Genomic DNA, 23,412 nt, shown 5'->3' on the forward strand with positions numbered 1-23,412 from the left:
TCTGGGTGGAGCATGAGGTTCAGGTCAGAGATGGTGAGAAATGATGTTGTTCAATAAATAAATATCTATAATATATAAAACTTTATATAATACAGATAAATTCAATCTAAAGGTACATACTGATTTACCTTCGAAGTTTCAAAACCAGATTCTTTACTTCCACTTGTCAAGTAAGAGACATCTCTTCCTTTATTACCGCAGGGGCTGTTGTTTGTATTTACAGGGCCTAAAGCAACATTTTACCTTCTGTTAAGGAAAAGGAAACAAAAAATGAATAAAACATTTAACAGCATATGAGCTGCCGTTCAGAGGTTTGAGAATAGTAATATTAGAATTTTTTTTTTTTTATTCTCTTCCATGTGAATTTCCATACTCTGCTTTCTCTGCTTTCAAATTTTATGAGTCATTCTATTAATAACTGACTAACAATCATACATCAAACAGTCGCCCTTGTTCTGACAATCATGAGAGATACATTTAAGAGTAATGGACTTTTAACCATACTCCAATTTAATTTAATCATGCACTATTACTGTATGTATCAGAGCTAATTTTTCTTTAAAATCTAATCTCGTTGTTGAAAGGTGCTCTATTGTTTCAACTGTATGTAAATAAATAAATAAATGAAAATATTTTTGGTATTGCATAAAATGCATAAATCATTGTACTACTTACTTCTCTCTTAATATAAGAGGATTAAGAGTCATTAAAAATATAAAGACACGCTTACAGAATGTTTCTGATATCTCAATCTCAAGGAGAATACTATATATATATATACACACACACAGGTGCATCTCAATAAATTAGAATGTCGTGGAAAAGTTCATTTATTTCAGTAATTCAACTCAAATTGTGAAACTTGTGTATTAAATAAATCTAATGCACACAGACTGAAATAGTTTAAGTCTTTGGTTCTTTTAATTGTGATGATTTTGGCTCACATTTAACAAAAACCCACCAATTCACTATCTCAACAAATTAGAATATGGTGATATGCCAATCAGCTAATCAACTCAAAAGACCTGCAATGGTTTCCTGGGCCTTCAAAATGGTCTCTCAGTTTGGTTCACTAAGCTACACAATCATGGGGAAGACTGCTGATCTGACAGTTGTCCAGAAGACAATTATTGACACCCTTCACAAGGAAGGTAAGCCACAAACATTCAGAGCCAATAAAGGTGGCTGTTTACAGAGTGCTGTATCCAAGCATATCCTAGCATTAAGTTGAGTGGAAGGAAAAAGTCCGGAAGAAAAAGACGCACTACCAACCGAGAGAACCGCAGCCTTGAGAGGCTTGTCAAGCAAAATCAATTCAAGAATTTAAGTGAACTTTACAAGGAATGGACTGAAGCTGGGGTCAAAGCATCAAGAGCCACCACACACAGACGTGTCAAAAAATATGGCTACAGTTGTCGTATTCCTCTTGTTAAGCCACTCTTGAACCACAGACAACGTCAGAGGCGTCTTACCTGGGCTAAGGAGAACAAGAAATGGACTGTTGCCCAGTGGTCCAAAGTCCTCTTTTGAGATGTGAGCAAGTTTTGTATTTCATTTGGAAACCAAAGTCCTAGAGTCTGGAGGAAGGGTGGAGAAGCTCATAGCCCAAGTTGCTTAAAGTCCAGTGTTAGTTTTCCACAGTCTGTGGTGATTTGGGGTGCAATGTCATCTGCTGGTGTTGGGCCACTGTGCACCCGTTTATCAAGAAGTTTTAGAGCACTTCATGCTTTCTTCTGTTGACCAGCTTTTTAAAGATGCTGATTTCATTTTCCAGCAGGATTTGGCACTACATGTACATTGCCAAAAGCACCAAAAGTTGGTTAAATGACCATGGTGTTGGTGTGCTTGACTGGCCAGCAAACTCACCAGACCTGAACCCCATAAAGAATCTATGGGGTATTGGCAAGAGAAAAATGAAAGAAATGAGACCAAAAATGCAGATGAGCTGAAGGCCATTGTCAAAGAAACCTGGGCTTCCATATCACCTCCATGCCACGGCAAATTCAGGTAGTAATTAAAGCAAAACTAGCCCCTACCAAGTATTGAGTACAAATACAGCAAATGAACATACTTTCCAGAAGGCCAACAATTCACTAAAAATGTTTTTTTTTTTTTATTGGTCTTATGAAGTATTCTAATTTGTTGAGATGATTTAATTTGTTGAGTGAATTGGTGGGTTTTTGTTAAATGTGAGGCAAATCATTTCAGTTAAAAGAACCAAAGACTTAAACTACTTCAGTCTGTGTGCAATGAATTTATTTATTAAAGTTTCACAATTTTGTGTGTTTTGTCTGGTACCCAAAATGTATTGACAGTCTTCTGTCAGCCAGAAAATTTACTGAGAAAAGGAGTAGAGTTAATTGAATAATCACGTCTAGTGTAGATAGTGTGTTAGCCTGAAAAATTACTAGAAAATGGTTCTGCCTGAGGTTTAAAGGTTCAGAACAATTAAGCTAAGATGTTAATTTGTCCCATTAATTTTCTAAGAGAGTTCATTGCAATTACCATGTGACTCAAAACCCTTTCATGTCTTTCTTTAACGGACAATTACTCACACTTTTCAGGTATGAGTTGTGGTTGGGGTGGCGATGGCAAAGTAGTATAAATATCCCGTCTGATGTGGAGACAAAACAGCACGAGCAACGAGCTGGTCAAAGCAAGGCTTACTGTTCTCTCCAGTACATCAAGCTTTCGGTTCAGTTACTCTTGAACAGACAAGGACTAAATCCATGTAAGTAATCCTCTCAGACATTGTCTTAAACTTATTATTTGCTATTAGAAAGCTAGAATTCATAGGCTGCTTTTGTGGTTCAAGAGTTGGTTAGAAACCCAACAACATATTCAGCAGATTATTTCTGAAGTCTTTCCTTTTCTGGTATGATTATATAGTTCATATGGTTATATAGTAAAGTATTTGCAGCTTAAAAAGAAATTAGAGATCTGATTTCTAAGAACAAAGACTATCTTTATTAATTGTTAGCCATATCATGACCAATGACAGATCATACTTATGCCTATCATTTCTTTCTTTATTCAGCATGCCTTTTGTCTACAGCCCATACAGAAACCCCTGCAACATTGGCCGTTTCCCAGTACTGCTGGGTGATGGCTACAAGAAATCATCATGCAGCAAACCGGCTTACACCAACCCTTGTGTTAACCCTTGTGTGAACCCTTGTGTTAACCCTTGTGTTGACCCATGCATTACCCCTTATGGTTACTCTTATGCTAACCGTTATGGTTACCCATACACTACTCCTTATGGTTACTCATATGGTAACCCTTATGGTTACTCATATGCTAACACTTACGTTAACCAATACAATTCCCCTTATGCTTACTCATATGCTAGCCCTTACGTTAACCCATACGTAAGCCCATGTGCTACTCCATGTGATACTCCTTTCGCTACTCCATATGCTAATCCTTATGGCTATGTCAGTACATCCCATGATTATGAGAAAAGGGAAGTCGTCGTCAAAGAGTACGTGGACGATTGCACAAAGACGCAAGTCTGTGGAGTTGAAAGTAAGAGTCTTTTTGTTTTCATTATCTTTCCTGCAGTGCATGATGGAAAACGTGTTATTCTTTTTCATTATTTGTCAATGAATGATTTGATTGATGATAAATTTCTTTATTCTTTATTTCTAAGGTTCTCTCCTCCGGGTGTCTAAAGTCGACCTTCTCAAATGCAGGACTGGACCAAATCGTCTGGAGCATCACACACATTATTTCCATGATGAACATCTCGTTGTCCGCAGAGGACAGTGCTTCAACATGTGGGTTGATCTGTGCCGTCCATTCAATCGCAGCTGTGACAAGCTTCACCTGGAGCTCAAACTAGGTTAGTTATGACTGACAGCATGTGGAAACATACCAAAAAAAGAACATGTAGGGAAGAACTTGTTTCTACCATAACTGAAACATCTTTTTCTTCTCTGTGTTTTACAGGTCACATCCCATCCATCCGGGATGGCACTTTTGTGACCATTCCAATCGTGGACGAATTCAAGAGAGACTGCTGGGGGGCAAAGGTTGTGGAAATAGCACAAAACCGAGTCAAACTGTGTGTGAACTCTGTTCCGACCGCTTGTGTTGGACGATACCAGCTCAGTGTCGTGACAAACTGTGCAGGAGGCAGATTCGCTTTACCGTATGCTCCTGAAAATGACATTTACATGCTGTTCAACCCCTGGTGTAAAGGTATGCGTTTCATTACTCTTTAAAATAAACCTGAACCTGAATATATGTTTAAAGTTAAAAAAAATATGTTAAATGTTCTCTTTATTAGATGACTGTGTGTACCTGAGTGATGAGGCAGAGAGAGCTGAGTATGTGCTGAATAACATGGGCAAACTGTACTATGGAACTAAGCAGCAGATTGGCTGCAGATCATGGAACTTTGGTCTAGTAAGAGCCAAACCTTCACTCGCACATTACAAATATGCCCATTTCTCATCCCAGATATAATTACACAGAACAAGCTCTACTCTCTAACATTTTAATGCACAGGACATAAAATGTTTCAATTTCCTCTTAGTGTGAGGAGGGAATCTTGCCTTCATGCATGTATGTGCTGGAGAGGAGCTGCACCCCTTGCTCAGGATGGGGCAACCCAGTTGTCATTTCCAGAGTGGTGTCTGACATGGTGAGTCTTAATTTTTTTCTTATCAACACCCTAATTTCATGCTTGATGCTTTCATGCTTTTCTTCTAATTATGGTACTTTTGTATGAAGTTTGCTGCATTCAAAATTAAACAGATTTAATCTCTTCTTATCAGGTTATTGCCAAGAAAGACTGTGGTGTTCTGATGGGTAACTGGTCAAACTGCTATGGAGATGGAGTTGCTCCTACATCCTGGTGCGGCAGCAGTGCCATCCTGAGAAAATACCACAAGTATGGAGGAGTACCTGTCAGATATGGACAGAGCTTGGCCTTTGCTGGAGTCACCAACACATGTAAGAGTTTCTACAGACTGCACAAGGAGAAAACATTTTGAGAAAGCAATTCTAGATGTAATGCACTTATATTCTTCTTCTCTTTCTTGTAGTGTTGAGGTGTTTGGGCATTCCTGTCCGTCCAGTCTCAAACTTCTGCTCTGCTCATGACACTGATGTTAGTTTGACAACTGACGTCTATTTGGATGAGAAATTTCAGCTGATCGATCACATGAACCGTGATTCAATCTGGTAAGTGTTGTTACCGTTTGTGATGTCATAAAGAGTTCCTATGAATGTCCCTGAAGTGTTTCTATTTCATTCTTCTTCTCTTCCATGTAGGAACTACCATGTGTGGAATGAGGCCTGGATGACCCGTTCAGACCTGCCCTCTGGTTTCGGAGGTTGGCAGGTGATTGATGCTACTCCTCAACTGACCAGCCAGGGCTTCTCCCGCTGCGGCCCCACCTCTGTTGCTGCAATCCGCAGTGGCCAGGTCTTCCTGAAGCATGATGTTCCCTTCCTTTTTGCTGAAGTGAGTTAATTTCTATAATTTATTTATTTTGATCATTACATCATAAATTTATAATGACATGTGACTTATGATTCCTGTTTGTTTGTGTTCTAGGTGAACAATGATAGAGTTTACTGGCAGAGGAAATGTGATGGAACATTTGGTGTTGTCCACATTGAGAAGGATGTAGGAGGTCACTGCATCAGCACCAAGGCTGTTGGCTCAGATCAGCGCATAGACATCACAAACTTCTACAAACACCCATGTGGTAAATACGACATTCCATAAAACATCTGCTCTAGCCCTTAACACATTGAACCATGGTGTTCACATGAATTATTAAGTTTGCTGCCTCTCCTGTGATTCATCGCTATGTACATTTTATTCTTCCTTTCATTGATTAGGTTCCTCTGAGAGGTGCTGTGCTTTAGACACAGCCGTTCGTCATGGCTTGAGGAGATGCGCATACCCACTGCCCTGTGCTGAGGATGTTGTCTGTGAAGTCGGCCTGAAAGGGGATGGACCATGTATAGGCAGGGATGCAGTGCTTACCATCAATCTAAGAAACAAATGCAGCTCACCTCGAACCGTCACCCTCTACAGCCAGGCTGCAGCCACGTACTACACCGGAGTCAGGAGTGCCTTCCTCAAGAGAGACCAGACTATCATTGAGCTCAAGCCCTCTGAATGTAAGAAATGATAATGTTGTGTAAGAGTTGCAGTAGATGAGACCACACAGTTGGTATAATAGGTAAAGAGGCAGTGATGAAAGCATTATTATTCATTAAGTATTCGTTACTTTTCCCCACTACAGGCAGACCTCTGGACTGGACCCTGACTTATGATGAATATAAAGAGCACCTGGTCGATCACGCCTCACTGAGGCTCAACCTCTTTGGACACGTGGCTCAGACTAAGCAGGTTGTGGCCACCCGGTACAACTTCAGACTGCGCACACCAGACCTTGCCATTGCTGTAAGTTCAAAGTTACAGTTTAAGTGTTTAATCCTTTGTTAGGTTGAATCATATTGTGCTAAATTGTGTCTTGAATGTGTTCTTCTCAGCCTGCATGTGATGCCATCATGGGTCAAGAAGTCCCATTCAAAATCACTTTCCAGAATCCACTGCCTTGTGTCCTGAAGAACTCCGTATTCCGCTTTACTGGACTTGGAATGCAGCGTGCCAGAGTTGTCAACTATGGGTAAAATGAATTGATTAATATTTTCATTTTGTAGTATTTGTTTTTCATTTTTACTTAATTCGATCAAATATAATTGCTAAACTCAAATGTTGCTGCTAAACAGCAATGATTTAATAAAAAAATATAATAAAACTAAAAAAAAAATTTCTTTCTTTCACAGTGACATTGCAGGGCATGCCTCAGTGTGCCTGAATGAGAAGTTTATTCCCAGGTGCCACGGCCCACAGAAACTTCTGGCATCATTCGATTGTCCTCAGCTCACTCAGGTGCATGGATTCTCCGACCTTGTTGTCAAGCAGCACTGTTAAATCAATCAAATAACCAAAACAGAGGAAATTTCATGGCTCCACTGACCAGAAAGTGCTCACATTGAATTGATTTGCATAATTAGATAACAGCTGTTAGTTTCTCTTTACCTACAAGCTGTAAACATTAAACTTCTCACAGTGCATTTAATCACAATGTAGCACTTATGCAATCTTTTAGATTTTTTAGTTTTCTTTTGGGAATTGGCATTCATGATTTTGAAAGATTACAAATGTCATTCTAAATAATTAAGCTTTTTTTTTTCTTCATTTGAAAACTCATGTAATTGTTCCATGGTGTTGGTTACTGTCCTGTGTAGTTTCAGTTTCAAATAAAATATTTCCAGCATACTAAACTGTCACTTTGTGGTGTGTAATTGAGCAGGATCTTTTAAAATGAGGCTTTATTCCTCTTGTCATTTAAAATTAGTAATACATTCTTGACTTGGATACTTTTCCAGAACATAGACTTTTATATTCACATAAATCCAAACTTTTGCAGACTGCTTGTTTCTAAAACCTCAAAACATTAATACAGGGCATTGCTTTGCTGGTATTAAAAGAAAACAGAAAAAATTTCAAGTCAAAGAAAGAATCAAAACAGAAGTGATACTACTTCTAGTGTTAAAAATATATATATATAAAATAGTCTGACGTTCTCATCTACCGCTGATCAAGTCCATCCAGTTATCCAGGTGTATGATATGCATTCAGTGCATTGTACTGAATCCCTGAGACTGCGGTCGTGGTCTGAATATAAACATCTATTCTGCACAGAAACGTCTTGAGTCCAGTTCAGATCACGGTAGTAGGACGAATGAAAGAACTTCATGCATCTCCTCCTTCAAAAATCGTGTAGGATCTGATTTTTACCAAGCATTGATTCATGAGTAAGACTTCAGTGAGGTTGCAACGTTCTAAAATAGTATTATGGCTTCATAAAAAAACATATCAGTCAGGATTGGTCTGAAGGGGTCTTGTGTCAGATGGTAAGATGACTCTCTGCTCATCTATCCGTTTGGCCTGGGAGCGAAGGATGAGGCTGAAGAAGTCTTCGTCTGGGACTGTAGGGCCTCTAGTGGGAGGAGGTGGAGGAGCACATCTCTGATCATCCAGTCTGGATCCCTGTATAAGCCAAAAACAGCTATTGAATAGGTTTGCACTCGTCTACAACTGAGATTGTATTTCTTACGCTGGTTATGTCTTTATAGAGTGAACAAGACTCTTATGAAACTGTTTATATTACAGTATGGTTTGGTAACACACCAGGTGACAGCGTTGAAAATTGAGTAGAATGGGCATTTTAACCTTTGGATTTGAAACTTTGCTCGAAGTATCGCCTGGGTCTCTACACATGAACTCGAGCATTGAGAACATTGTTTGTGCACATAGAGTTTACTAAAAAGAAAGGTTTTGAACAACTCACTTTCACTGTTTGAGTTTCCGCTCACAGCCGTCTTGCCAGTCAAGAAGTGTCGATCTCCGAAAGCGAATGAATGGACTCCATAGGACGAAATATTAGGCTTATATGAGGCTCTTTTTACAACTAGAAGGTTAATATTGTTTTTCACTTGCGACAAAACAACGAATTAGTCGTGCATTTATATGGAAATATGCTTTAGGAGCTATCCATCCTCGCATTCGGAGATCGACACGTCTTGACAGGCAAGACGGCCGCGAGCGGAAGCTCAAACTGTGAAAGTGAGTAGTTCAAAAACGTTCTTTTTAGTAAACTCTGTGTACACAAACAACGCTCTCAATGCTCGAGTTCATGTGTAGAGACCCAGGCGATACTTCGAGCAAAGTTTCATGGTGTGTCGAGCCTTCTTAGTGTTGTAAAAATATCGATTTTGATACGCTCAAAGTTATGCCCTTAGTACTCCCATTCACCGGCCATTGACCACAAAACGAAATCAAGTTCAGTCTCAAAAACGGCTCGTTGGTCATAATTATGCTTTTAGATATAAGTTTGTCTCGTTTACAGTAAAAAAAAAAACAGCCCAGGTTGCATTTTGGCAATAGTTATCCTTTAAAAAACATTTGCCAATATCTTAGAAACCATTACTCCTGTCGACACGAAACCACTGCAGGAAATTCGGAAACATTGCGTGCTGGTGATAAACTAACACCAAATTGGCAAAATTTTGATAGTAAGTGGCAAAAAAAAAAAAAATGCAAACAAAGTCAGCCGTCCGTCATTTTTTCTCTTCTCATATATAAAAATGTCTATAACTCCAAAACAAAATGAGATATTTTTACCAAATTTGACATATGTGACCCTGGACCACAAAAACAGTCATAAGTATAAATTTGTCAATGAGCTTTCCATTGATATATTGTTTGTTAAAATAGAACAATGTTTGTCTGAGATACAACTATTTGAAAACCTGGAATCTGACGGTGCAAAAAAATCTAAATATTGAGAAAATCGCCTTAAAAGTTGTCTAAATGAAGTTCTTAGCAATGCATATAACTAATCAAAAATCAAGTTTTTATATATTTATTGTAGAAAATTTACAAGATATCTTCATGGAACATGATCTTTACTTAATATGCTAATGATTTTTGGCATAAAAGAAAAATCGATAATTTTGACCCATACAATGTATTTTTGGCTATTGCTACAAATATACCCCAGCGACTTAAGACTGGTTTTGTGGTCCAGGGTCACATATGTATAGGCACACTCTAAGGACACTTAAAATCTGGTGGGATTGTTCCTCTTGGTAGCACTATAATTAAACTAAACACGAAACTGCCAGACTTCAGTAGAGTATTATGATAGAAAATGCTACATTTTACAAATGCATTGGTGTAACATTATGAAACTTAGTATACCATGGAGACCATGACCTGGAAGTACTCAAAACGTTTTGAGACAGTGCCACCTTGTGGTCAAAAATGATATCCGATTATATTGTATTACTAGTGGTTGCTTTGCTGACGTTTACCCATTTGGACTAAAATCATCTTAAAGTAGCCTCAATCACTCGTTGCTGCACTTGTTCTGATGCTTCCCTTGCCTAGTGCTTGGCCCCGTAATTGCTGCTTGCAGGTATATTACTTTATTGTTATTAGTACTTGTTTATTGAATGTCTGCAGTAACACATAGACCACAACAAATTTCCTTTCGAGGACAAAGCATACTACTACTAATGAATATACACTTTCAAAAGGAGTTAACAGTTTCATGCAGCTTATTAATAAACAGCATTAACCTGGCACTTAATCAGCATGTCGAAGAAGTCTTCTTCTGGTTCTTTGTTATCGGCCGAGGCCATGAGTTTGCTGAGAACGTCCTGGCTGTGGCGCTGGTCCAGCCGCAGACCCGGGAGACCGTCCACACTGGCTCGTTGCTCGTCCAGCCGACGACTCTGTGAGCTGGCCAGCAGGTCTAGGAAATGGCCAGGCTGTGCTGAGGTCTCCGCTCCGGACGCGGAAATAGCTGAACAAGAGAATGTAGTTGTTTAGAACATAGCAGCACAACTCTCATATTTACAATAAGAAATGTTTCTTCATATTAGCATATCAGAATGTTTCTGAAGACCTGAAAAATGATGCTATAAATTCAGCTTTGTATCACAGGAATAAATTACATTTTAAAATATATTTAAATGGAAAACTGTTATTTGTAATATTTCACAATATTACTGTTTTTACTGTATTTTTGTATTCTTGGTGAGTATAAGCAAAGTCCCTTTAAGGTATTCTATAGTCTATGGTATAAGATACTTCTTTCAAAAACCACAGGCTTTCAGTGGTGGTGTATAAAAAAAATAAAAAAATAAAAAAATAAATAGAATGTGAAACTAGCAGTTAGTATATTCAAGTAAGCCAGTGAATACAAGTTTAAACAAAACCTACAGATTTCATCCATTAGGTGGCACTATCACCAAAATTCTAACACCAAACACATGGTATTCTCAAAATAAATATACCAGATATGCCAAAATACATCATAACAACATGTTTAGGAGAATGACATTTAAGACATATTAACATTTGTGTTGCATTTTTTAAAATCATTTTTGCATTGCAAGTTTTTTTTAACTGATTATTTGATAATATTTGATACATTTAAACACTTGTACTGAACATTTTTGAAAATAATCATTCTTTTTTTTTTACAAAATTAGATTTACAGATTTATAGTTATTTGATGATACGTAATATTCTGAGATGGCGTCAATGGGATTATGTTTTCAATGTATAATATTTCTCTTCTAAATGAATAAGTGCAAATGTAAATAAATGTCTGTGTTTAACATTTTAGTACTTTATTGTATTCACCCATGTATAGCTGATGTGCATGAGCTGTTCGCTCACATAGCACATGCATCATTTGGATTAAAACTAAATCGTGAATATAAAACAGACAGAAATTATAAACAACATTTACTTTAAGCATCAAGACTAAAGAACTTTGGAATATGTCGCATCATGTTTCAGATGATAAAAAAATGTGACTTATAGTTCAGAAAATATGTTCATGGCTGTAATTTGATTCTTAATACTGTGTTGTTACCTAAATGATCCACAGCTATGTTTTTTGGCTCCTAAACAGTTAAACTGCCCGCTGTTCTTCAGAAAAAACCTTCAGGTCCCACAAATGCTTTGGCTTTTCAGCATTTTTGTGAATTTGAACCCTTTCCAACAATGACTGTATGATTTTAAGATCCATCTTTTCATACTGAGGAAAACTGAGAGAATCATGTGCACCTATTACAGAAGGGTCAAACGCTCACTGATGCGACGGAAAGAAGAATGATGCATTAAAAGCTGGGGGGTGAAAACTTTTTGAACTGAAGATCAGGGTCATTTAAACTTTTTGTCTTCTGGGAAACATCTAAGTATCTTCCATAGCTTCTGAAGGGCAGTACTAAATAAAAAATATACACACATCTTCATTCTGTTCAAAAGTTTACACCCCTGGCTCTTAATTCATCTTGTTTCCTTCTGGAGCATCAGTGAGCATAGTTGCATATGAGTGCTGCAGGTGTCCTCAGTGTGAAAAGATGGACCTCAAAATCATACAGGAAAGGGTTCAAATACACTAAAAAAATGCTTAAAAACCTAAGAATTTGTGGTACCTAAAGGATTTTTCTTAGGAACAGCAGACAGTTTAACTGTTCAGGACAAACAAGGGACTCATGAACAACTATCACTAAACAAACAAAACAGCTGTGAAACATTCAAGTAACAACATAGCATTAAGAATCAATTATGTAAACTTTTGAGTGGGGTCATTTTTATAAATTCAACTATTTTCTCTTGTGGACTATATGCAAACGTCTTTTATGTGAAATATCTTATTCTTATTTTTGCTGCTTATTTGAAACAAGTTTCTTATGACTGGCTGTGATTTTGTCAAGTGACCAAATACTCCAGAGTTCAGTGTCTACAAAGTGCTTGTCACTGCTATACACTTGCATACAGTATCTCACATTTCAGCAACCATTTTAGCATTTCTTCTCAAGGGACAATACTATAGAAATGAAATTTGAATATATTTTAGAGTAGTCAATGTGCAGCGTGTATAGCAGTATAGATTTACTGTCCTCTGAAAATAACTCAACATACAGCAATTACTGTCAAAATATCTGGCAACAAAAGTGAGTACACCCTAAGTGATAACAGCAGTATGTTGTTTAACCATGCAAAGCCACATGTCCTATTCATTATGTTTATGTTTTTGTCTGCTTGACAGGACTATACAAACTTGCAGTTAAAATTGGGTGCTTTAAGTACAGTTCTCTCATACTGACCACTGGATGTTCAACATGGCAAAGAACTCTATGATGATTTGAGAATTAAAATTGTTGCTCTCCACAAAGATGGCTTCAGTAACACCCTGAAACCGAGTTACACTACAGTGGTCAGAGTCATACAGAGATTTTCCAAGATGGGTTTCATTCGGAACAGGCCTTGCAGAGATCGATCAACAAAATTGAGCACTCGTTCTGTGCGTCAGGTGCAGAACCTGGCTTCAAAAAACAGATGCATGAGTGCTGCCAGCATTGCTTTAAAGGTTGCAGAAGTAGAAGGTCAGCTTGTCAGTGCTCAGACCATATGCCGCACACTGCAACAAGTTGCTTTGCATAGGCATTGTCCCAGAAGGAAGCCTTATCTGAAGCTGGCTCACAAGAAAGCCCGCAAACAGTTTGCTGAAGACAACCTGTCTAAGAGCATGAATTACTGGAACCATGTCCTGTGGTCTGATGAGACTATAAGATAAAATTGTTTGGCTCAGATGGTGTCCAGCATGTGTGGTGATACCCTGTTCAGGAGTACTAAGAAAATTGTGTCTTGTCTACAGTCAAGCATGGTAGTGGTAGCATCATGGTCTGGGGCTGCATGAGTGCTGCTGGTACTGGGGAGCTGCAGTTCAATGAGGGAAACATGGATTCCGTTATAGATTCTGAAGCAGAACATGATGCCTTCCATCCAGAAACTAGGCCGAACGGCAGTTTTCCAACATGACAACAATCCCAAACACATCACCAAGAGGACAACTGCCTTGCTGAGGAAGCTGAAGGTGAAGGTGATGGGGTGTCCAAGTATGTATCCAGACCTGAACCCTATTAAGCACCTGTGGGGCATCCTCAAGTGGAAGGTGGAGAAGCAGCATGTGTCTAACGTCCAGCAGCTCTGTGAGGAGTGGAAGAGGATCCCAGCAACAATCTGTGCAGCTCTGGTCAATTCTATGCCCGGGATGATTAAGGCAGTGCCAGATAACAATGGTGCTAACACAATATATTGACACTTTGACGCCAGCAATTTTTTAATGGCTGTTGTTGAGTAATTTTCAGGATACAATAAATCTACACTGCTATACAAGCTTTAATTTCTATAGTGTTGTCCCTTGAGAAGACATACTAAAATGGTTGCTGAAATGTGAGGGCTATACTCACTTTTTCTGACATACTGTAATTATTGCAAACTAAAGGTGCGTTCACACTGTGACTGTCTGTTAGTTGCTAGTAGTTGTTTCTTATTTCCATAAAGGTCATTTCTGCCCACACTGTCTTACTTCTGTATTTCATGTCATCTCAAATCACCTGCTTTTACTTTTCTGCTTTAAAACACTGTCAGTGTGAAAGCACCTTCCATGGTTTTGCACCCTTTACATGCAAGTATAATTTGCACGGGTCAGTACTAGGGATGTAACGGTATTGTAAATACCTTCATACCGCAATAACACATTTTTTCGATACTACCGTGGTCGCATGACTCGATAAAACAATAGGTCTTCTGAGAAAAGTTTGCTCAGGCGAATGGAGCGAACGGGAGGTCGCGGGAACTACATTTCCCATCAGCCCAGGCGTGGCCATCATCCTTTTGTCGCTACAGACTGTAGCAGCAAGGAAAAGAGATAGAAATGGTCGAACCTGCTCCATCTGAAGTGCGTATGTGTCACGTATTCTTTTCAGCACCCAACGGATTAGAGCGTTCACACTGCACGCGGTTGCTGTCCGGCAGCACGTCCTAGAAGCAGTACCTTTGCAGCAGTGCAGCAGTGCAGCGATCGTTTCGGCACCGAGTCTATTTTTTGCTGCGCTGTATGCGCTGAATGAATGTTACAGTACGTTGTTCGCTGTAAAAATTAACATGGATTGACATGGAAAGTACCATAAATGCATATAAATTTCACAGTCAACACGTGGCTTTTTGGCTAGGTTTAAAATAAGGAAAGGTGCCGTTTTAAAGAGGCTAAACTAGGCAACATAATAGATGCACTTGTCCAGGTAGAAAAGTTCTTTAAAGGATTGTTTTTAATAAAGATTTAATGCGAAAGAAATGCATGAGAGCCTACTGCACTGCAAAAAAAAATGCTTTTCTTACTTAGAATTTTGTCTTGTTTCCAGCCAAAATATCTAAAAATTCTTGAATCAAGAACGATTTTCTAGACAAGTAAAAATTATTTTCTTGTTTTTAGTAAAAACAGGTCAAAATTAAGTGAGTTTTTGTTTAAAACAAGCTAAATAATCTGCCAATGGGGTAAGAAAAAAATCTTATTTCAAGCACACAATTCATTCATCTAAACTGATTTGACTGTTTTTTACATGCTTTAATATTTTTTTTTGTTACTAAAATTGAAATATTTAAGTTTCTGTTTAAAAGTTTACAGATAGATGGCTAATTTGTATGCCATTGATAAGTTCAGTGTTCATGTAAACTGTTTAATAAACACTTCTGGCACTTTTTTCGAGTCTCTTCATTAGTTTTGTTTTTCCTGTAAATTATTCAGTAAATACCGTACCGTGACATTCATACCGAGGTATTACCGTACCGTGAAGTTTTGATACCGTTACATCCCTAGTCAGTACAGTGAGGGAGAAAGGACAACTCACGTTTCCTCAAGGCTACAGGCGGGGTTTCACAGGGAAAGGAAGGGACGGGAACGCGGCTTAGGCTGTCCTGTAATGAGCACCTTTGGTCATCCATGCGGTTGCCTTGAAAACGGCTCAGAAGATCAAAAAAGACGTCGTCACCTAGAGTGTCTGAAGCATACTGTGGGAAAAGGCATTCAAGGAAATTATAATGTGAGCAATAAATATTTAGTATATTTTGTTAATACTTAAATGTAGAAAAAAAAGTTTAGTATTTGACCTGTTTGCCCAGACGGGTTGGAGGTGGGCTGCTGCTACTGTTGTGGTTCTCAGCTGCCGGATTGGAGTTTGACCCATTTAACCTGTGTTTTTTGCTCTTGAAGCGATTGATGAAGAAAAGTTTAGAAGATGTCTTGGCTACAGGTGATTTGGTTGGCGATTTGGTTTGCTGAGGGGTTGTAGCGTCCTCACAGGGCTGGTCCTGCTAGATGAAGCATAAAGACTTTACGTTTGTTATGCAAATTATTTGATATGCAATACTATAAAGTCCTAGTCTCTTGTCAGTTGTCACTGACTTTTTCCCCAACACAGAAAAGTAAAACCCACCAAAACCTTTGCTGTCAGCATTCAGTGCACTAATTAAAGCACCATGGTGAATGTCTCACCATATTTTTGTCAGAGCTGAGTTTCATGAGCTCCATGTTCTCCATGCTGTGTCTCCGGCTTCCTCTGGATCTTCCATCTACAAAACCAGAAAGTAATTTTGTACATTTTCAAAGTACATATTTGTTTATATGATCCAAAAATAAAAAATAAAAAATAAGAACAGCACAAAGAGGATAAACAATGTACAGCTTTCATCCAGCAGGTGGCACTATCATCAAACTCCTAATACCAAACACATGGTACTCTCAAACCATACTTCAATTTATTAAATATGCTAAAATACAGCATAAATATATGTTTAAGTGGATGACATTTAAGACATTTTAACACTTGCACTGCAATTTTAAATAATAAGGTTGTTTATCTGATTATTTCATAATATTTAAAACATGTTAACATTTGTATTGAAACTTTTTCTTTCAGTTTTGCATCATATTCTTTTTAAGGTTTCATAAGGTTTTAAAAAACAGATTTAAGATATTTGGTTATACTATATACTCTAAAATTACATTTTAGATATTTTAACACTTGCGTTAATTTCCTAAAATCATTTTTGAATTGCATATATTTTTAATTATTTGATCATAAGACATTAACACTTTTACTGATTTTGTTTTTTTTAAATAAGATTTAGAATATTTTATGATACTTAATATTCTAAAATGTCATTTAAGACATTTTAACACTTGCAATGCAATTTTTTAAATAACTATTTGCACTACAATTTTTGTATCTGATTTTTTTAAATTATATTTTTATATATTCATATTTTTATATTTTTATTATATTTAAGACATTAACACTTTTACTCAGAATTAAACAAAAAGTATTATATTCTTTTTTAAAACAGATTTTTTTTTTTTTTTTTGATCATGAGACATTTTTACTGAAAATATGTTTAAATCATTTTTGTATTACAAGGTTTTTTTTATAAGATGTGTTAAGATATTTGATACTTAATGTTCTAAAATGACATTTTAACACCTGTATTAAAAGTTTATATCTGATTATTTAATAATATTTAAGACATTTTAACACTTGAACACTCTGAAAATTATTTTTGCATCATATATTTTTAATCCGATTTTTTTAATTATTTGATCAGAAGACATTTTAACACTTACTGGCATTTTTGATAATAATTTTAGTGTGACATGGTTTTTTTAAAACCAGATTTCTTAAGATATTTAATGATACTTAATATTCTAAAATGACAATTAAGACATTTTAACACTTGCACTGCAATATTTTGAAATAATGTTTGCAAGACATTTGAAAATTTCTGAAAATTATTTTTGCATAATTTTTTTAATCATATTTTTTTATTATTATTTGATCATAAGACATTTTAACACTTGTACTGAACATTTTTGAAAATAATCTTTTAGGGCCTTTTAAGATATTTGATTTTTTAATTTTTTTTAATCTGATTATTTTATTATATTTAAGATCTTTGAACATTTCTGAAAATTATTTTTGCATCATATTTTCTTTTAATCAGATATTTAAAATTATTTGATAACTCCCTTTTACCTGAATTTATTATTATTTTGTTGTTGTTGTTTCTCTAGCCTCATAAAATTATAAATAAATCATTAAAAAATGTATTATACAGATGTAATTGTTAAGAGAAGAGTAATTAGAAAATTACATGCAATAACCCTAAACCAAACTCTAACCCTAAGTACATGTTGTTAAATAATATTACTAAGTACGTGAATGTGTAATTACCCTGTAACAATGACACCATAAAACTAAAATTTGTGCACCTTTAAGGATTCTTGTTCAACAGTTTCTACCATTTGTAATTGAAGAAGTCTGAAGAAAGTTGTGTTTGCTGTTACCAGGCTGACTGCTGTCATCGGGCGGACTCTCGATAAAAGCAGAACTGTTAGTGTTTGAATTGTTCTGCTTCAGACCCAAAACTAACTGCAGATCAGATACGTTCATTCGAGCCGTCAGCTCCCCACTTCGGTCTCCAATCTGAGCAGCACACACATACAGGAAGGAAAAAACATTACTGGAAGTGCTCCTCCAGAAAACAACTCAATTTCAATCATGAAAATGCACACATGAAGCCTGTTTAAGTCACATTTCACCTCAAAAATGAAAAGAAAGAATTTTTATTTTGCTTTGATCTCACATTATTTTTATGACCACTGAGATTTTTTTTATATATATATTAAAAATAAAATACAAATAAAATGTAATTCAAAATATTATCAAAAACTACAATAGTATAGTAAAGATACTAAAATAAAATCCTAATCCTTAAATAATATTTTTTTTCCCCATTTAAAACAATTTCTTACTATTTTCTTTTGATTTTTAGCATGATTTTTTTCTTTAGCTTTTTCTTTTCTGTGAGAATCACTCGTGGGCTTTCCTGTGCAGGCTGCAGACAGGAAGTGTGTTGGTGTTATCTCAGTGCGAACACACACACACCTCTTTGGAGATCTCCAGATGTTTTTCAGCGAAGCTCATGGCCTGCTCGTGGTTTCCAAGTGCAGTGTAGGCGTTCCCCAAACTCCAGCATGCCCTCCCTTCTCCAATCCTACAAACACACACACAAACAGAAACAGAGACAGCGTTAAGTCCTTTCCACACTGAGTGCAATGCGAAAACGTGAGCCAAATCGCCGACCAAATAGTGTTTTCACACCTAGCGTGAACCGATTGTTCGCTTTCTGCTAATTCATGCCTGCAAGCTAGGTGGCGTTGACCAACAATGCATTTTTCCTTAGATATTTATCTTGGATATTACATTGTCTGCTGCTCAATATACAGCATTAACTTAAGATAAAGTACGGTTCTATACCAGAAACTAAAAAAAACCTATAATGCTTACAATTATCATTATGGCACATTTGAAAATTGATAGAATTATTAATGTATTTGCCTTAATCCAACTTTAAACCATCGAGTGCTTGTAATAACTTCTGATTGAGATCTGTAGTTGATTTTGATTCTATAATAGGCAGACATGCACTCTTTGTATGTTTAATAATGCCACACTGCTTCATAAAAATACCATGAGCTGCATACAAAACAGATACTACATATATACATATATATATACAGTATATATATATATATATGTATGTATATATAGTAGTCAACATTTGAAGTGGATCAACACCTTTCATCAAAGCTGTCCTAAAACCAAAACAATACCTGTTCTTGTCTTGTCTTAGAACAACTTTGATGAACTTTTTTGATCCACTTCAAATGTTGACTACTGTGTGTGTGTATGTGTGTATGTGTGTATGTATATATATATATATATATATATATATATATATATATATATATATATATATATATATAACCAAATCCTATGTCTGTTCTGCTTTCATATTTCATGTGTAGAACAGTAGAAAAATGTTTCACTCAATTTTTCTAATACGGAAGATCTAGAGAGTGAACGTGCTCTGACTCATATAACACTCGCGCACATGGAAGAAAACGTACTCGGTTACTAACGTAACCTCGGTTCTCTCAGAGAGGGAACGAGTACTGCGTAAGCGTAAGCTTACGCTTGGGGAAAATCCTTTCCGCGAGAGATATTGAAGCCAAAAAATTATCCTTAATTTTGTATTAATGTAAAACGCGTTGCCGCAGTGAGCAGACATAGGCGAGGCGTATTGCGTGCCTATTGGCTGCTCTGCAGCAACTGCAGCACCTATCGAGCGAGGCTTGGCGCGAAACCAGCTCCAATGAGGGCATTTCGCGCCTAATACGTCATCTCCCGCCGAAAGTGGCGTGATCCAAGCCTATAAATATCGCTCGAAGGCAGCTACACTCTGGTTTTTTCATCATAAAAGCGCCCAGAGCACGCGCTTGCACGGCAAGGTACGCAGTACTCGTTCCCTCTCTGAGAGAACCGAGGTTACGTTAGTAACCGAGTACGTTCTCTTACGAGAGGTCTCTCGTACTGCGTAAGCGTAAGCTTACGCTTGGGGACCCCATGTAAAACGCCGTGCATGCCAAGATCTGATACCATAGACCCGAGGGCGATAGCCCGGGGTTCATATAGTGCTTGAACGTGCTTGAACGTATAAGGGGATTAGGACCCTAGAAACACTGGCTCCTGGTGTATCCGGGCAGGTAAACGACCTGGATAAACTTGGAACATGGGTCTAGATATCTGTTAATATCTAGACCGATAGCAACTTGGCCTGTAGGGCGGGAACCTCCAAGTTGTAGAATCTTATGAATGTAGACGGAGAGGCCCAGCCTGCCGCCGTACAACTGTCTTGCAAGTTAATCCCACTCGACCAAGCTCACGACGAGGCCACGCCCCTTGTGGAATGTGCTCTGACACCCAGCGGGCATTGCATGCTCTTGGACTCGTACGCCAGTGCAATAGCATCCACTATCCATCTGGATAAAGTCTGTTTTGACGCAGCCATTCCTTTAGAATGCCCGTAAAACGAGACAAACAGCTGTTCTGTCTGTCTAAAAGCAGACGTGCGAGACACATAGACTCTTAGCGCTCTCACTGGACATAAGAGTCTCGCGTCAGCCTCTTCATCCACAACCGGCAGAGCAGACAGTGCGATGACCTGTGCTCGAAACGGTGTGTTAATAGACTTTGGCACATATCCATGCTTGGGTTTGAGTATAACTTTAGAGTCGTTAGGTCCAAACTCCATGCATGTCGCGCCCACGGAGAGCGCGTGCAAGTCTCCTACGCGCTTTACTGAAGCGAGCGCTAGGAGGAATATAGCCTTAAGAGACAGATATTTTAATTCAGCCGCCTGTAGTGGTTCGAATGGTCCGCCCTTCATAGCGTCCAGCACCACAGAAAGGTCCCACGTTGGGACTGAAGGCGGTCTGGGTGGATTTAATCTCTTAGCTCCTCTAAGGAAGCGTATGATTAAATCGTTCCTCCCTATTGACTGACCTAGCGTTGTCCTCGAGAACGCTGCTATGGCCGCCACATAAACTTTGAGCGTGGACGGGGACCTGCCATTGTCCAGCAGCTCTTGTAGGAAGGAAAGTACATCTGTCACTCCACAGTCTGTGGGTGAAGATCCGCGGGCTGTGCACCAGTCCGCAAATATCGACCACTTCGAGGCATAGAGCCGTCTAGTAGATGGAGCTCTAGCTTGTGCGATCGTTGATATCACTCCTGTGGGGAGTTCATCATATATTCCCTGGTGACCCATACATGAAGGGACCACAGCTCGGGGTGAGGGTGCCAAATCGCGCCGCCCGCCTGCGAGAGGAGGTCTCTCCTCACAGGTATTGGCCACGGTGAGATGCTCGTCATCTGCATCAGCGCTGGGAACCAAGGCTGGTTCCCCCAAAACGGCGCTATTAGCAGTATTGCACACCCTTCCTCCTTCACCCTCTCTATCACCTGAGGTAGGAGAGAGACTGGGGGAAAAGCATAAAGAGGACGGCGGGGCCGCGCATGGGCTAGCGCGTCCTTGGCTTTGGAAAAGAATTCTAGACAATGAGCGTTGTCCTGAGATGCAAATAGATCTATCTCCGCTCTGCCGAATGTTTTCCATAATAGTTGCACCGTCTGAGGGTGCATTGAACATTGTTCCTGGACAGTCTGTCTGGTCCTACATTTAGGGTCCCCCGCACGTGCGCTGCCCTCAGCGAGCGCAGGTTGCGATGAGCCCATACCAGAAGGCGTTCTACAAGTGCATGTAGTTTTCTGGACCTGAGACCGCCCTGGCGATTTATGTAAGCCACTACCGATATGTTGTCGGAGCGGACTAATACATGACTTCCCTTCAATAAGGGAAGAAAATATGTCAGCGCATTCTCCACTGCCATCATTTCGAGGCAGTTGATATGCAGCGATTTCTCGCGTTCTGACCACTGGCCGAACGACGGTCTGCCGTCTAGCAGCGCTCCCCATCCCGAGGTGGACGCGTCCGTGGACACTACTTTCACCTTCGAGGGTCTCTCTAGAGTGACACCTGTTTGGTACCAGCCGGCTGTTCTCCACGGCATCAGGGCTGTAACGCATCTCTGATTGATCGTGAGACGGAGTCGACCGGACGCCCACGCTCGGCGCGGCACTCGCGCTCTCAGCCAGAACTGCAGTGGGCGCATGCAGAGCATCCCTAACTGTAGAACTGATGATGCTGAGGCCATAAGACCTAACACTCTTTGAAAGGTCTTGAGCGGGGCAGACTTGCTGCGGCAGAGCGCGCTCACTGCGCTCTGAACGTTCAGCGCGCGCACTGACGAAAGCTTCGCTGTCATTGCCAGCGAGTCCACTTCTATGCCCAGGAAGGAGATATTCTGGCTGGGGTTCAGCGAGCTTTTCTCCCAATTGACTTTCAAACCCAAGTTCTCGAGGTGATCGAGTAACATGGTCGTGTGTTCCCTGAGCATTGAGTGAGATTGCGCTAAAATCAGCCAATCGTCCAAATAATTCAGTATTCGCACGCCTTTCTGTCTGAGCGGGGCGAGCGCTGCGTCCATGCACTTTGTAAATGTACGGGGTGCTAGGGACAAACCGAATGGCAGGACTGTGTACTGATAAGCTTGGCCCTCGAAGGCGAATCTCAAAAATCGCCTGTGACGCGACGCTATCTGTATTTGAAAATACGCGTCTTTCAGATCCACTGACACAAACCAGTCTCCTCGGCACACTTGTGCGAGGATTTTCTTGGTTGTGAGCATTCTGAACTTTCGCTTCACTAGCGCTTTGTTCAGTTGCCTTAGATCTAGTGGTCACTTCGGCTCGTAGCAGGTGTGCTGCATCTGCCTTTATCGTGGTCTCGACGCGCGCCGTGTAACGGCGAGGGCGTCGTCGAAACTGGAGCGAATAGCCTCTCTTTATAATGTCCAGCACCCATTTTGAGACCCCTGGGAGTTTTTCCCATGCATCTATCATGTAATGCGAGGGGGTGGGTGCGAAGCGCGCTCCGATCTGTTACTAACGGAGCCGCTTCGGTGTCTGTGACATGCAAGGCTCGGGGTACGCTGACCGCGGGGACTGCTTTCTCTGTGTGTATGTGTGGTTGCGTGGTAACGGCACATTTAACACACTCGATGCAGCTTTAAGCCGCGTAGACTGGGCGTCGTCCGGTTTACAGAAACCGTAAGACCTGCCTGATGTAATATGTGTGGGCACTCTGAGGTGGGCACATATACCACATGCGAAGTCGGTGAAACTGTAGCGAATAGCCTCCTTTAATAATGTCCAGCACCCATTGTGAAACCCCTGGGAGCTTTTCCCATGCATTTACCTGTAACGCAAGGGGGTAGGTGCGAAGCGCGCTCCGATCTGTCAATAACGGAGTCGCTTCGGTGCGTTGTGACGCACGAGTGACTGTGACATTCGAGGCTCGGGGTACACTGACCGCGGGGACTGCTATCTTTGTGTGTATATGTGGTTGCGTAGTAACGGGCACATTCAACACACTCAGCGCAGCCTTTAGCCGTGTAGACGGGGCGTCGTCCGGTTCGTTTTTACAGAAACCGTAAG

General features: G+C 39.4%; 2 protein-coding genes across 3 annotated transcripts in view; one reads left to right on the forward strand and one right to left on the reverse strand.

Moving 5' to 3' along the window:
• Positions 1–3,038: 3,038 nt before the first annotated feature.
• LOC141290632 (protein-glutamine gamma-glutamyltransferase K-like) lies at positions 3,039–6,961 on the forward strand. The gene is made up of 14 exons (XM_073822740.1): positions 3,039–3,202; positions 3,299–3,528; positions 3,653–3,844; positions 3,952–4,203; positions 4,292–4,410; positions 4,541–4,648; positions 4,782–4,959; positions 5,052–5,190; positions 5,281–5,473; positions 5,567–5,720; positions 5,857–6,141; positions 6,267–6,427; positions 6,517–6,653; positions 6,814–6,961. Exons 1-14 carry the CDS (start codon positions 3,039–3,041, stop codon positions 6,959–6,961), a joined length of 2,460 nt encoding a protein of 819 aa, XP_073678841.1.
• A 388-nt stretch (positions 6,962–7,349) lies between these two features.
• The window catches only part of gpsm2l (G protein signaling modulator 2, like), a 43,479-nt gene continuing 27,416 nt past the window's right edge, over positions 7,350–23,412 (reverse strand). The window contains exons 8-14 of one of the 2 annotated variants that reach the window (XM_073823303.1): positions 18,400–18,508; positions 17,799–17,937; positions 15,954–16,030; positions 15,569–15,769; positions 15,310–15,469; positions 10,177–10,403; positions 7,350–8,083 (exon numbers count right to left, since the gene is read on the reverse strand). In XM_073823303.1, the coding sequence (XP_073679404.1) occupies positions 7,910–8,083; positions 10,177–10,403; positions 15,310–15,469; positions 15,569–15,769; positions 15,954–16,030; positions 17,799–17,937; positions 18,400–18,508 (1,087 nt within the window). In that variant the 3' untranslated portion in view covers positions 7,350–7,909. Of the gene's footprint in view, positions 8,084–10,176; positions 10,404–15,309; positions 15,470–15,568; positions 15,773–15,953; positions 16,031–17,798; positions 17,938–18,399; positions 18,509–23,412 lie in introns of both variants that reach the window. The other variant, XM_073823302.1, reaches the window with a different exon arrangement.

This window comes from Garra rufa, chromosome 18 (assembly GCF_049309525.1).
Source record: "Garra rufa chromosome 18, GarRuf1.0, whole genome shotgun sequence".
Classification (NCBI taxonomy): Eukaryota; Metazoa; Chordata; class Actinopteri; order Cypriniformes; family Cyprinidae; genus Garra; species Garra rufa.

Excerpts from the sequence above, each read along its gene's own strand:
- LOC141290632 (XM_073822740.1), top strand. The coding sequence starts at position 3,039 with ATGCCTTTTGTCTACAGCCCATACAGAAACCCCTGCAACATTGGCCGT. Across the intron at positions 4,204-4,291 it reads GTTCAACCCCTGGTGTAAAG|ATGACTGTGTGTACCTGAGT; the intron begins GTATGCGTTTCA and ends TCTCTTTATTAG. Across the intron at positions 6,142-6,266 it reads TGAGCTCAAGCCCTCTGAAT|GCAGACCTCTGGACTGGACC; the intron begins GTAAGAAATGAT and ends TCCCCACTACAG.